The following is a 16,175-nucleotide window of genomic DNA, read 5'->3' as shown; positions in this document are numbered from 1 at the left end:
CTGAACGTGCTTTTTCTTTTTTGGTTGAGGACAATTTTGCTGCTTTTGAAGGAATCTTCAGCCCTTTCAGTTTCTTGAGTTGTCCTGTTCCATACACCAACCTGTCAAGGAACGTGAACCTAGATTGTCAATTTAAGCAAAATCCCAAGCAGAAAAATGGCTGAGCATGATTTGCACTTGCTTGCACAGAAGTGGACTGAGCCCCAGAGTTTCTAGGTGAGCAGAATTAATATAATAAAAGCAATCAATTCACTAACATCAAAAGTGCAACTCATTAGGAGCTCGCCATTTGGGTGTTGGAAAGTTGAATGCAGATGCAAGATTTAAAGTCTTGCAGTAGCTTATTTCGGTAAGCAGAGCTAAAACATTCATTTTCAACAGCTGTGAAAGTTTTCCAAGAAGGTACACAAAAGGATCATTATCCCTGCCCAGGAAGTATTATGTTTTTACAAAGATGAGAGCACCAATCGTTCATAGGGATTGGGCATTGTGGGTTCACTTACTTAGACCAGGCACATAAGAACAGCTACACAAAGGTAAAAAACCTGAAGATCTCAGCTGCGGTGCTGTGTGTGCTCACAAACCAAAGTGAAAGGCTGGATCACATGACACACTTCCCTTCTTGTGATGTTGTGCTGCTATCCTTTAAAGGTATATAACAATCCCTTTTATTTTTAAAGATACGTCTCCCCACTTCCAAAGAAGTATAATTACTTACAATACATGATCATCTGTAGTTACAATTACATAAATGTATAGAACTGATGAATCTAGAAGTCTTTAAAACACACAGATAATCTGCTAGTACACGCAAACCTTGTAATGCTAATCTTGTCTGGAGGTTTTGTTAAATAAAAATGTTTCCAATTAAGGGGCAATTTAACATGGCCAATCCACCCACCCTGCATATCTTTGGGTTGTGGGGGTGAGACCCACGTAGACACGAGGAGAATGCGCAAATTCCACACGGAAAGTGACCCAGGGCTTGGATTGAACCTGCGTCCATGGCGCCGTGAGGCAGCAGTGCTAGTCACTGCTCCACCATGTCACTTCCTGGAGGTTTCCTTAATAGCTTACAGTGATCTTTGAGATTATCATTCTTGGCTGTTGTTCCTGGTTGTATCTGGGATTTTGTCCTGGATACAATTGGATTGCACAGTAGTTGATGAGCTGATTTGTTACACCTCACCATTGTGCCTTTGTGACTTCGTAAGACCTTGGTTCTGAAACAGTCCTGGTCATCTCGACTGGTAGCGAGTCTGTGAGGTCTAGGATGTGATCCATTTGCCCCAACAGTAAACTTGCCAATTTGTACACTCATTTTTATTCTGCATATTGGTCACCTTCTTTTGAAGTTTTAAAATGTTTGTCACTAGTTTCTGAGGGAGGTGTAATGGTGAGAGTAGGTAAATTGGTATGCACTGGTCTGCCAAACGTGAGCTGATGGATTAGTTGCACTTAAAAGGTGGATGTAACGTTGCAGCCTTCAGATCTTGTTGGATCTGTCTAAATTGAGAATTGGGATTCATAGAATCCCTACAGTGCAGAAGGAGGCCGTTCGGCCCATTGAATCTGCACGGACCCACCCTACCTAGGCCCACATCCCCACCCTATTCCTGTAACACCACCTACTCTTTGGACACTAAGGGACAATTTTGCATGGCCAATCCAAATAACCTGCATATCTTTATAAAAACATTTGATTGAAGGCATTTTAGATATATACACAATCACTAAAATACAAAATCAACCGCGGCAACAGGTAACATAAATCACCCCCCCCCCCCCCCCACCCGTACCGCCCAACAGCCCCACTCATCTCAATGCCACCATGGTATCTGCTTCCCTTTTCTGATGAATCAATACTCCTTAAACAGCTTCCACCTCAAGGTGAACCCCTCCTCCACCCCTTGAATGGCAAACTTAATTTTTTCCAAATGTAGGGGGCTGGATTCTCCGTCCTGCCACGCCACATTTCCGTTTCACCCCCACCAGCGGGATGCTCCGTTACGCCAGCCAGTCCATGGGGTTTGCCATTGTGGGGCTGCCCTAAGCCGACAGGAAACTCCCGGGTTGCTGGCATCCCACCGGCAGAGAATCCAGCCCAGGAAATTTGCCAAATCGCTCACCCACACCTTAGGTGGCTCTGCGCCACACCAACACAACAAAATCCGTCTCCAGGCTATCGGAGGTAATGGCCAATGGGTGGCACGGTAACACAGTGGTTAGCACTGTTCATTCACAGTGCTAGGGTCCCAGGTTTAATTCCTGATGGGCCACTGTTGATGCGGAGTCTGCATGTTCTCCCTGTGTCTGCATGGGTTTCCTCCGGGTGCTCCGGGTTTCCTCCCACAAGTCCTTAAAGATGCGCTGTTAGGTAATTTGGACATTCCGAATTCTCCCTGCGTGTACCCGAACAGGCACCGGGATATGGCGACTAGGAGCTTTGCACAGTAACTTTATTGCGGTGTGAATGTAAGCCTACTTGTGACAATAAACATTATTTTAAAAAATAATTAAAGATGTTGGCCTCTTCCCCTCTGCACTCCCGGATCCTGCCACTCCAAATATCGTCACCTCCAGACTCGGATCTTCTTCTACCCCCAAAATCTTTGATATCACGCCCAACATTCCCTTCCAAAACCCCCTCAACCTCGGACACGCCCAAAACATATGTACGTGGTTCGCTGGCCCCCTTCTTTGGACTTGGGAGGAAACCGGAGCACCCGGAGGAAACCCACACACAGGGAGACTGTGCAAACTCCACACATTCGCCCCAGGCTGGAATTGAACCTGGGTCCTGGTGTTATGAGTCAGCAGTGCTAACCACTGTGCCACCATGCTGCCCCTTCAGTTAGGCCATTAGATCTAGGGTAATGAGACCAGGCAGTTTGATCGATATTCTAATATCACACATATCCCCAATAAATTACGGATTGTTATCCATGACGATATTTCAAGGTGCATCGAATAAACTGAAAATAGCACTTTGAATCTGCGCAACAGTTGTGTTTTATATCTTATGCAATTGTTAGGGCAGCATGGTGGCCAAGTGGTTAGCACAACCGCCTCACGGCACTGGGTCACTGTCTGTGTGGAGTTTGCACATTCTCCCCGTGTCTGCGTGGGTTTTGCCCCCACAACCCAAAAAATGTGCAGAGTAGGTGGATTGGCCATGCTAAATTGCCCCTTAATTGGAAAAAATAATTGGGTAATTTAAATTTATAAAAAAAAATATCTTATGCAATTGTCAAATAATGGACTTCGTAGCAAATTCTTGGATGATGACGATGAAGTCAATGTCATGGACATAGTAGAGGTTGGATTAAATTTTGGACTAATGGCGGGTAGGAACTACACATGGAATCAGTACTTCTTTGTGCTGACTTGGGATATGCTCTTGATGTGCCTCAGACTTCTTGACAAAGACTTCCATGTCATTGTTCATACCCAACCAATAGACTGTCTCTTGCCAGTCTTCTCATCCACCCATGTGCAAGTAATGAAGTTGTTGAAGAATATCAGGTTGCATATATACTAGTATAATTACCTGCCTAATGACTCCCTGGGAGATTTCCAGCTCATCCCAGTAAGGGCAAAATAGTCTCACATGTTCTTGGATATTCTGAATTGAATCAAGCAATCTGACGATGGCTTCCATAGTTTCTGTAATGTGAAATCTTTTGCTGTTTCTTCCAGACATTTGTGTTGCACAAAATGTACTGAATCATTTGTCGGACCTGCATTTTCCTCTAGGTGTAATGTCTCAGCTCCCTTGAAACTGCTAATTTTGTTGAAACATTCTGGGTATTTCAATGTCAGGTCACGAACTGACATGATCGGAATAATTTGAGGTCGAACCGTCTTGTGAGGTCTGACTAATTCCACAAATTGTCAGTATTGAGAACAGAACAGAACAGAGAAATACAGCACAGAACAGGCCTTTCGGCCCATGATGTTGTGCCGAACTTTTGTCCTAGGTTAATCATAGAATTTTGGACACTAAGGGCAATTTATCATGGCCAATCCACCCAATCTGCACATCTTTGGACTGGGAGGAAACCGGAGCACCTGGAGGAAACCCACGCACACACGGGGAGGATGTGCAGACTCCACACAGACAGTGACCCAAGCCGGAATCGAACCTGGGACCCTGGAGCTGTGAAGCAATTGTGCTATCCACAATGCTACCGTGCTGCCCATAAGAACAAATTATTCTACCGTAATCCATGTGCCTATCCAATAGCCGTTTGAAGGTCCCTAATGTTTCCGACTCAACTATTTTTACAGGCAGTGCATTCCATGCCCCCACTCCTCTCTGGGTAAAGAACCTACCTCTGACATCCCCCTATATCTCCCACCATTCACCTTAAATTTATGTCACCCTTGTAATGGTTTGTTCCACCCGGGGAAAAAGTTTCTGACTGTCTACTCTATCTATTCCCCTGATCATCTTATAAACCTCTATCAAGTCGCCTCTCATCCTTCTCCGTTCTAATGAGAAAAGGTCGAGCACCCTCAACCTTTCCTCATAAGACCTACTCTCCATTCCAGGCAACATCCTGGTAAATCTCCTTTGCACATTTTCCAAAGCTTCCACATCCTTCCGAAAATCAGGTCACAGCATACCAGTAGACCCACAATTGTTGGTCCTTCCATGATGTAGAACATCTGTGATCCTCCCAAGAGATTGATTGTAATTGCACTTCAGGGCAATGAATCATGCATATGGAATTAGTGAACGATTGTACACCAAGAGTTACAGTAATAGGTTTTGCCATGGCCCTGCACATCTGTTGGTACGTCTTCTAGAATTAGCAGGAATAGTATGTTGTATTTGCCCTGTGTCAATTCTGTCCACTAATGAAGAGTTGCCAACTATCTTAAGGCAAAAACTTCAAATCTTGGCAAACACCTCAGATGGTGTGATAGTATGTGCTCACCACTACTCATCCCATCATGCACATGATTGTACTTTTCTGTTTGTCAATCACCACATGTATAACATTTTGTATAGGATACCAGATGGTCATTCTTATTGCTTGAAGGTACCTGTTGTGTATGGTCTATTTGGATCAGAGCTCGGCTCTTTGTAGATTCATCAGCATTTGCTCTAGTGAACTGCTGCAGGCAATAGCACTTTCTGCTACATGTCTTGCAGAATTGATTAAAAGCTGGGCATTTGCTTTGTGCATGCTGAAGACCACATCTTTCATGTGTTTCTAGGTTTGGGTGTTCTAGTGAGTGTGTCAACAATTGGTGTGCTTAGGAACTAAACTTTGTTGACCTGCAAAGGTCACTTTGTATTCATGCCCATGCTAGAGTAGGTCTTTGATGCTATACTCTTTGGGCTTGTCTTGTAAATCTTTCTGGAGTTCCTCCATGGGAGTGGATGCAATACCAACTCAACAATTCTGTCTGCAACTCTGCATTTTGAAAAATTGCATTACATTCCCATCTCTCTGCATCTGTGGACAAAGTGATCAATGGGTCTGTAGGCTGTTGTCAAAATTACATGAACCCTAATTGCCGAATATCAAAATTTAATCTGATTCTGAGTCAGTCTTCCAATGAAGTCCATGGGCTGGATTCTCTGTTGGCGGGATCCTGTTTCGCCGGCAACACATTCACGCCTGCGTATTTCCTGATCATAGAATTTACAGTGCAGAAGGAGGCCATTCGGCCCATCGAGTCTGCACCGGCTCCTGGAAAGAGCACCCTACCCAAGACCTTACACCCTATCCCCATAACCCAGTAACTCCACCCAACACTAAGGGCAATTTATCATGGCCAACCCACCTAACCTGCACATCTTTGGACTGTGGGAGGAAACCGGAGCACTCGGAGGAAACCCACGCACACACGGGGAGAACATGCAGACTCCGCACAGACAGTGACCCAAGCCGGAATCGAACCTGGGACCCTGGAGCTGTGAAGCAATTGTGCTATCCACAATGCTACCGTGATGGCATGGGGGTGCCCACAATGGGAAACTCGATTAGCTGGCTGCCAGGACAGAGAATCCCACTGCAGGTGGGGGCGCGCGACACCAGGAAACGGGTGCGGCAGGAGGGAGAATCCCACCCCATATCTTTTGAGGATGCTTTATCTCTTCTGTTAATCATGACATGTTCAGCCTGTGTAGACCTTCATTTCCAATTGTCAGGCATATTTCAGACACAACTGAACTAAGAGAAACCATGGCTCTGCATACTGTTTTATAGTCTCAGTTTGGATAGTAGGTCAGCTGCACTCCAATTCAAACTGGGGAATTTTGTGGAAACTGACATTATTTGTTTGACTTTACTTCTCCTATAGTACCTGGGATGAGTGTCACTGTAGCTGCTTTCCAGTGATATTGCGAAGCTCCACCCATTATAATTGCAACCTTCTCCGGCCTGATTTTCCCACATGCTGGTCACTCATCTCAAATTAGCTAACCTGATGCCGCGCCTTTCGATGCAGACCCATTCACTAAACGGAGATGCTGTGCTGCAAACTCACTACAAGGGATTTGTCTGCTTACTAGCTCTCCACTTGAGCATTATCTCAGTGGAGTGTCTTCAAAGCTTTTCTGTATAATCACCATGTTGCAATTTCAACGCTCTCCAAACTTGTTGCAATCTAACCAGGTCGAGAGTCGTCTCATGCCAGGTAGCACAATCGAAGACTATTCTTCATGTTGTGCCTCTAAATCTTGCTGCCAGGATATCTGACCACCTATGAACACCATGTTGTATTTTTACAAAGCTATAAAAGCACCAATTACTGATAAGTGAGTGGATTCATTTAGATTTGGGAGAAAGGCTTGAAAACGTCAGCAGTATAACGGTTTGCTGGTTTGCCAAAACCAAGGCTGGAGCACGACAGTTCCCTTCTAGTGATGGCATGCTGCTATCCGTTAAATGCATATTACAACAGGAGGCAGCAATTGTCAGCCTGTGACAGAAATAGGGCAGACCTAAATTGTCCATGCAACAGTGCAAGAGTTGTTACACGTGACAGATAATTCCCATGGCTCAGTTATCTTGAGCCGAGAGTCACTTCAGGCCCAGGAAATGCACACAATGGTAAGCCAACTCATGCACAGCTGCTATTTAAATAGCACATAAAGGATCATTGGACTAGGATTGATCTCTTGTACTTGACACAGTGATATAGAAAAATACAGTATTATGCACTGGGTATCTACACCTATGAGTGTGAATTCAAGTTGTGGTGCAGTCAAATGGTTGTCCTCTATAATCCTCTTCAGATTGCTGCTGCGCCTGCAAATTGAAGTGACTGCCTCTACTCGTAATATGGGTGTTGCAGCAGCTGAGTACCATGCATCGAACAGTGCACCATTACCAGGCAAGCTTGCCTCTTTATCTTCTGCAAAAGTCAAAGGCAAACAATCTCCAAGGAAACCCATATTTTGCCAACAGTCCACAGCTAAAAATGGGTTAGTATGTGATTTTTACTTGGAAAAGTATTATATATACAGATTAAAAGATCAAACGGTGAATATACTTACACCTCAGAGGGAACAGTATTAAAATAAAGGATGGGATTACTGTCACATAAATTGCCATTCATTCCAAAAGGAAAAGGGGGTATATGTATTGCTCAGGTCTCACAGACCAATAGCAGCATTAATTCCAAGCAAAAGGTACGTTAGGTTGCTGCAGCCACGAAAAACAGTCTCCCACACTGAAGAACGCTGAAATAATTTAAGAATTACTGGGACCCTTTGCAAATCTTCTGATTTGAAGGGACAGTCCCGCAATTTTACTGTCCCAACTTGCACTCTTTTCAGATAACTAGCCAATAAAATAAATATAGGACATGTTGTGACATCACTCCAAATCAGTTGCACATCATATAAATGCACTTGCGTATTTCACAACACGACACACCCCTTTCTCTCCACCCCCTCCCCCATCAACCCAAGCTGATTGCTTGCAAGTGGGGATTCATCCACGGTGAGCTAAATCTCCGTTCCCATTCCCCTCTCTAAAGGCTCTGGAATGTGGAGAAACATCTGCCTCATAAAAACCTCAAGGCTTTAAAATGTATGTGTGTCATTAACCTTCCCCTCCACATATTCTTTACTTGACACAAGAGGACTCAACAGCTAGATGGGTCCTGTCTTCTGGAACAGCTACCTAAACTTCTTCACTTTGCTACTGCCTGTCCCATCTCTGAACGCCTCCTCAGAACCTGTTTCAACCATGATTTCAGTTCTCTCTTCTAAGACTTCTATAATATGGCCCCACTTCTCCTATGTGAAATGCCGAGAGAGCTTTTATGTTAAAGGCACGATAAGGCTGTATATTAATTGTAAACAAGCTAAAAAAGACAGGGGGCAGGATTCCCTCACCCCGGGCCAGAGAATCACCGCGATCGGTGCGAATTGCGCCACACCGCCTCGATTCTCCAGAGAGTGGTGAATTGGCGCCGATGCGGTCCATTCTACGGACTCCCCTGCCCCAGCAATTCTCCGCCCGGGATGGGCCTAGCGGCCATACAAAAAAAGCCCGAGGCCCGTCGGCGCCGTTCTAACCTGATCTTACCCGGCGGACCTCGGTGTCGAAGGATCGGGGGCATCCTGTGGGGGGTGGGGGGGTTGGGAGGAGAGGGGGGCCTCCGCTGTGGCCTGGCCCACGATCTGGGCCCACCGATTGACGGACCGGCCTCTCGGGCTGGGGGCCTCCTTTGTTCTGCGCCGGCCCCTGTAGCCCGTCATGTTGCATCGGGGCCGGCGCGGAAAAGGGAGACACCGCGCATTGCACGGAAATCGTGCTGGTCCTACTGCGCACGCGCAGACCCCGCAGCACCCATCTGACGTCGGAATCGGCAGCTGGAGCAGTGTGGGTCGCTCCAGTGCCATGCTGGCCCCCTGTAGGGGTCAGAATTGCTGATCCTGAGGCCATGTTGTTGCCGTTGGGAAACGCCCCAGGATCAGAGAAACCTGCCCAGGATTTTTAAAAAATGTAACTGTTGTAACAATTTATGAACAAACTAAGTGTTTTCAAAAAATATTAAAATGTTTGCCTGCTTCCTTTTTCTATTAGCAATAACTGCCACTGGCAACCCATATTTTGACTTTTGAGTTTTAAATCTGATGGTTGGTAGTTTTGATTGCTGCTTGGTGCTTTAAGATTGATTTTTCCTTTAAAAATTAATTCACGGGAAGTGGGCGTCACTGGCTAGGCTAGCATTTATTGCCTATTCCTTATTGCCCTGGAGAGGGTGGTGATGAGCCGGATCCTTGAACCTCTGAAGTCCATTCGATGACCAATTTAGTGATTTCCCAATGCTTTTAGACTATACAATTTGAAGTAATTAAAGCGTCACAGAAATTTGCACATAAACAGGTTGAAGGGCAAAGTGCATGCAGCACCAATAGTCCATATAAAGAGGTTTACAGAAACATTGCGGAGTCGCCATCCAATTTGCCCTTGTGATAAGTGGATTTAAAACTCAAAAGTCAAAATTTGAATTGATTTAAGGCATCGTAATATGAGGTACTTCACAAAAGTAACACAGATATTTTGCTGTGCAGCATCTTTCTTCGACTTCAAGAGTAAAATGTATTTAGAATTAAAATGTGAAAAAAATAACTACAAAGAAATTTGGGATCAAAGAAGCTCTATTACATGCAAAACAATGATTTTGTATAAACAATGCAGACAAGACATTTTGGTCTGAAGAAGAATGCGTGCTATAGCACAAGTCACAAACTTATGTAACTGTAAATCTGCTAATTTGAAGCTTGGACATTTGTCATAAAAATCGCCCAATATTTGTGTACTATAGTATATGGCATATAAAAAGCTTCATTTTCTGCTTCATATAAGTGTTAAAGAATTCAAGTAACTGTTTTTGAACCAACTGTGATACATTCACACATTTATCAATTGTCCTTACACATATACATTCATTTATTCGTCGCCTTCACCTCGCTGGCTTTCCAGAAAATCTTCCCCCGATTCCTCACAAAGCTGAGTGCAGCTCGCAATATGGTAGACAGGAAATCAATAATAGCTCAAAAGATTGACTTTTAAAATTAGAAAAGAGCACAAGCTAAAAATAGCTGTAAATATTCCAAAAGAAAGTACACATGACTTCCGTATATCTTGTTCCGCTACGTGCAATGGTTCTTTGCAGCTCAAGTAGGAGAGAGTGCTTGATTATTGCTGCCAGTGATGTTTAAATTCTTCAAATTCATCTTCTTCTTTTGACAGATTTTGGGTCATATCTGCAAATTAATTCAGATAATTAGCTTTGTAAAATTAAAATAAACCACAAATGGCAGCATTCAAGTCAACCTGGTGTACAAGACGACTTCAGATGCATGGTTCGGCCTATATTTGACGTGCAAGTTGAGCACACATTTTCCAGTTAATAATGCAATTTCCGGGCAATACTCCATTAGGCGATGGCCTCAAATTTCCAGCTCAGAAATATATGATTGGGGTTATACTCACAAGTTGACACGTGGAAGGAAGCATGCAGTATGTCAAGATGATGCATTGAGTTTAAGACACCTACACAAAGCAGACCACACGTGGCAACTGACAAACAATTATTTCACATTTCAAATGGCAACCACCTACACCAAAACTAGCGGTTCACATTCTACACTCGGCGTATCAATCAACCCCTGTTTTAAGGATTTATCGAAACTTCCGCAGTCAACTTCCGTGATCTACGGTCGGTTAAAATGCATACATAGCCATTTCATAGTGATAATGTAGAATTAAATGGGAAAAGTCTACAATGGATAACATTATTGTACACCAGACTATATCTTGGCAGAAGGCATTTGGGAATTGTTTGACAGTTTTGAAACACTTTCAAATTTCTTAAACTTTGTTTTACACCATGCCAATAATGATGGGATTGTTCTTAAATGCCATCTTTATTGGCATGGTGAAAAACAAAGGGTCAAAAGGAAAATAATTCTGGTGGTTATTGCACAAGATTGCTATTGCTGGCCACAAAAAGCCTCTGCAAGGACATAAAAGATACAAAGGAGCTTACAAAGAATCAGTTCACCATCAGAAGACAGGTTTGATTTTACTTGACTCGGTTTTAAGATGCCAACCATTTTGCTGAGAGTAGGCGCAGTGGGGAAAAAAAAAATTCGGATTTAATTTATGCCAAGTCCCGACAAAGCAAATTGAAGGAATAGTATTTGGTTATTTGAATTAAACAATTGTCCTGTTTTGCCATCTGCTTCTTTGTGTTCACTGCAAGCTGAGGCAAACTGCTGCCCCAAATTAATCTCAACTGTGCAGTCAGCTGTGATATTCTATTGACACAGAATTCACAGAACATGGCAGGTGGATGTGGCAGTGAATGCAGTGGACAGGAGCCAACAGTGGATGGTAACATGATTCACTTAAATGAGTTATCCAATGTATTTAAATTTTCTCATAAGCATGTTGACTCATTAACAAAAAAGGATTTCACAACAAATATTTGCTTCATTTAAGTAGGGCCATTCTAATTTTGAGCTTTGAAACAAGCATTGTCCCACAATTTCAAATAGGTTGTAAACTGTAGACAGGAGCAATTATGACTAGTTTCTAAGAATAGGATAACATACCTTCAGCCCTCTCAATCACTTTAAAAAAAAAGGGAAAACACTACATTCTTTGGCAAAGACTTAGGCTGGAATTCTCCCTGTGTTCATACTGGCAGTATTCCTGCTGCAGTTAATGGAATTTTGGCTGAGCGCCAAATTCTCTGTACTTGCTGGCAGCGGGGCGAACCTGGATCGGAGAATCCCGGCCGCTAAAATCAATCATTAAATCAAGCAGTTCCGGTGTAAAAAGATTAAACTAAAAAGTTGTTTACCTTTTGAAATTTGGTTTTGAACTCTTAGAAAACAGGCTCACAGTAACACGAGTTTTATGGCAAAAGGGTTTGGACAGGAAAAGTTAAGTGCTGATAAATACAAGCTCAAGAATGGACAATCTCATATAGAGAGATTATAGGACAATTAGGTGGAAAACATCAGAATAGTCCTCAAGGCATGTTCTTTTTGTACTTGAACTTGGACATCAAGGCTAATAATGCATTTATAATGAGCTGGAAATACCCAAAGGAATGTGCAAATGAAAAATATTCCACTGGGTAGCATCATCGACTACCAACTTTGACCTAGATAAGCACAAGTTATACACATACAGAAACACACAGACACACAAGTACTGGTGGTCTGTAAACAAATGTGATCTTTAATCACTCTTAGCAATAACACTAATATTGTATTTCTAGCAGCAAGAGATTATTTGTTGTCGGCAAGATTTCTGCAACCATGTTACAAATTAGATTCCACAGTTCTGTTAAGGTTTCTTGTATTCTATCCTTGAATATAATAGGTTACATCTGCAGCACAGAATACCTATGCTTAAATTTAGCTAGTGGACTGTATGCATTTTTCACAGAAGAATTTATGATCCATCTGTTTATCTAAAGTTTGTTTAGTTCATTTTGCCCTGACAAAAGCAGAATCAATTCTACTAATTTTAAATTTAAACCCTGAAGTTGTGAATGTTTATAGTTAGTAAACTCCTAAACGTGTAAATTCTTTTTGCAGATGCTTCACCATCACTAATTCAAATGTAAGTTCAAGTCGGCTACACACCAGTATTCCTGACATGAATTTAAATGAAAACATTTAAAGTATATTACACCCTTTATATCAAATAGCTCACTGGAGCCAAACAAAACATAAGCATTAATGCAACAGTGAAACTGTAGCATGAACTATTCTATCTGTAAGTGCATCAATAGACTTCAAAACTGGCTTTACTGTTCCACATAGCTTCAGCAAGGTGAGAAAATATAAGTTTCCTAGGAGCACAAGAAAACTGCAGTAAACTATAGAACATGGCTACAGAACATGACTTTGTGAAGTCTGAATTTTCTGATGCGCTATTGTCCAGTTAAAATTGATAATACATAATTATACAATAGAAAAAATGCACTTGGAATTTTTTAGGATAGTCTAATGTTAGGAAAATGCTTAACAAAATTACATTTTCAGAGGGTTATGTTTGATTGATCGGAGGATATGGCCTTTCCCATCAATCTGTGCGAAAGGAATGGGATCAAGGGCCAAGGTATGGAATTTCAACTGGGGCCCAGAAAGGATGCCTTTGGTCTTGTCAATGGTAAGCTGCTCTATGAATAGATAGAAAGGCTATGTGAGAATATGAAAGTTATTTTAATAGGACACTTCAATCAACTGAATGTAAACTGGGAAAACCCAAAAGGTTGAGAAAATATTAGTTAACGTAACGCATGATTATTTGTTGGCCCTCTGTCTTGGAAATTATCTTGACCTATTAACCATTATTGACTCTACAAGGCAGGAAACAGCAATTATAGCATGCTTGAAGAACAGCGAGCACAAAATTATCGAGTTCAATGTGATTTTAGAAGGCAGAAATACCCGGCACAGTAAGTAAAAAGCTCAATTGAAAGAAGTGATGGAACAACTAAAGCAAATGGATTGAAAGTTTGTTCAATGAAAATTCAGTAAGAAGTCTTACAACACCAGGTTAAAGTCCAACAGGTTTGATTCAAACACGAGCTTTTGGAGCGCAGCTCCTTCCTCAGGTGAATGGCGAGGTATGTTCCAGAAACATTTATATAGACAAAGTCAGAGATGCTGGACAATGCTTTGAATGCAGGCAATCAAATCATTACAGATCCAGGGAGAGGGATAATCACAGGTTAAAGAGGTGTGAATTGTCTCAAGCCAGAACAGTTGGTAGGATTTTGCAAGTCCAGGCCAGATGGTGGGGGGTGGATGTAATGCGACATGAATCCAAGATCCCTGTTGAGGCCGCACTCATGCGTGCGGAACTTAGCTATAAGTTTTTGCTCGGCAATTCTGCGTTGTCGCGTGTCCTGAAGACCGCCTTGGAGAACGCTTACCCGGAGATCAAAGGCTGAATGCCCTTGACTGCTGAAGTGTTCCCCGACTGGAAGGGAACATTCCTGCCTGGTGATTGTCGCATGATGCCCGTTCATTCGTTGTCGCAGTGTCTGCATGGTCTCGCCAATGTACCACGCTTCGGGACATCCTTTCCTGCAGCGTAAGAGGTAGGCTACATAGGTCGAGTCGCACGAGTATGTGCCGCGTACCTGGTGGGTGGTGTTACCACGTGTAATGGTGGTATCCAAGTCGATGATCTGGCATGTCTTGCAGAGATTGCCCTGGCAGGGTTGTGTGGTGTCGTGGTCGCTGTTCTGAAGGCTGGGTAATTTGCTGCAAACAATGGTTTGTTTGAGGTTGTGTGGTTGTTTGAAGGCCAGTAGTGGGGGTGTGGGGATGACCTTGGCAAGATGTTCATCTTCATTGATGATGTGTTGAAGGCTGCGAAGAAGATGTTGTAGTTTCTCCGCCCATTTGGGGTGGGAGCACCACCGTTGTGCTCGGGAGGGGACAGGCCCGCGATCGGTGCCCACCGATCGTCGGGCCTGCGTCCAAAAGGGACGCACTATTTCCCCTCCGCCGCCCGACAAGATCAAGCCGCCACATCTTGTCGGGCGGCGATGGAGAAATGCGGAACCGCGCATGCGCGGGTTCCGTCAATGGCGTGATCACGCCACCCGCGCATGCGTGGGTTGGAGCCGGCCGCGCGTTATCTTGGCGCGCGGCCTTAACGGCGGTCATTAAGGCCGCGATGCCGTGATTCCCGGGGTCGCGCTCCTAGCCCCGATGGGAGGGGGAGAGAATCGGGTCCCGGGAACGGGCGTGAAGGCTGCCGTGAAACACGGCCAGTTCTACGGCAGCCTTTACGACTCTCCGCATTTGCGGAGAATCTCACCCACTGTCCTTGCTGTTGACCCACCTCCAGTTTCTCTGCAGATCCCCAACGACCTTCACCCATCACTCCTGTGGCTTCAGATCCAACAATGATACTTGGCCTTGGGTGGGTGTTGTACCGGCTACAGACACCACTAACCAATGGCACTGCTGTTCAATTGAGCTGACCTGGCCAGCAACTCTCAACGGCTGGACTTCAACCCTGGGGTCTTAGATCCTGAGAAAGGAAATCTGCTGTCCAGTTAAGTGTGGGACACTTGATATGGCAGACTTCAAAAAGAGGCGAGCGGGGGGGGGGGGGGGGGGGGGGCTCTTGCTGTTACTCCAGCTGGTGGGTGAGACTTTTGTCGCCTCCATTAAATCCTGTCCTTAATCTGCATTTCATTTCACTTGGGAAACAAATCATACAAAGGGACTATAGCTACTTGCAATTTTACTCAGGGATGAAATAAAAACAAATTGAACCACCTAGTTATGCGTGCATAAGCTAAATTCAGAAAACACTTTTGTTGTAGTAAAGATGCATAAAAAAGGAAATAAGTAAGACAAAGAGAACGAGTACAAGAATAGATCAGCCAGTGATTTGCTCAAATGCATGTAGCAGAAGAAATAAAATTGAAATAACCCGTTAACACTGGAAATAGGATAAGTTTTTTTTAATAAAGAATGTTATGGAGTATTTTATTCAAAATGTTCTAGATTGCCTCAGCTGCTGTGGTAGAATTTGTCACAGCTGGAAAAACTGTTTTCAGAGCAGGTTGTGGGATGCGGGTTGGCCTGAAAACTTCTCGGTGAGATTGAAGTTCTGAATTTAAAAACAAATTCAGCTTTGTAGGGAAAACCTCAAGGAAGAGCTGCTTAATGGTAATAACTGAGCTAACAACAGCATGGCGGAGGTATGCTCCTCTTCACTTGTTTACATCATTCACAGTTCTTTAAAAAATATTTGTTTCTTACCTGAACAAGTCATCAGCAAGATTTTCTTCTTTAGCTTGCTGGCTTTGCTCCTGGGTTAAACAAATTATGGAATATATTACGATGCAGTTTGCATGTAATTAAAAGGCATCCAGATTGAGAAATATGCAGTCGAAGTTTAACAAATCCTCTTTAGCCAGGGTTTTCATTGAAGTGATTTTAAAAAAGGAATTGCAGGCAAACACAGTTTGGTAAACACAGAAGAAAACCCAGGCCTTGATCACTAATCCACGTCATACCTCCACGTCTTGTCTTAACCATTCTTCCATTTCGGAGCTCTTCTTGGTTTGATAAGCCTTCAGATCTGTGCCCCCAATAATTTTAGGAAGTTCTTCTGCCCCAGGGTATAAAGTCTATAATAATGGAA

The 16,175-nt window shown here is 43.4% G+C and overlaps 1 protein-coding gene across 5 annotated transcripts in view; it reads right to left on the bottom strand.

Moving 5' to 3' along the window:
* Window positions 1-9,616: 9,616 nt before the first annotated feature.
* nbn (nibrin) overlaps window positions 9,617-16,175 on the bottom strand; it is a 98,479-nt gene continuing 91,920 nt past the window's right edge. For all 5 annotated transcript variants that reach the window (XM_038809085.1, XM_038809088.1, XM_038809087.1 and 2 more), the window contains 3 exons: window positions 16,048-16,161; window positions 15,791-15,840; window positions 9,617-10,243 (listed from right to left, as the gene is read on the bottom strand). In XM_038809085.1, coding sequence (XP_038665013.1) covers window positions 10,210-10,243; window positions 15,791-15,840; window positions 16,048-16,161 — 198 coding nt within the window. In that variant the 3' untranslated portion in view covers window positions 9,617-10,209. The remainder of the gene's footprint in view (window positions 10,244-15,790; window positions 15,841-16,047; window positions 16,162-16,175) is intronic.

Source organism: Scyliorhinus canicula, chromosome 10 (assembly GCF_902713615.1).
Source record: "Scyliorhinus canicula chromosome 10, sScyCan1.1, whole genome shotgun sequence".
Classification (NCBI taxonomy): domain Eukaryota; kingdom Metazoa; phylum Chordata; class Chondrichthyes; order Carcharhiniformes; family Scyliorhinidae; genus Scyliorhinus; species Scyliorhinus canicula.
The sequence above is the reverse complement of the archived record's forward strand: the minus strand, read 5'-3'. Positions and strand labels throughout refer to the sequence as shown.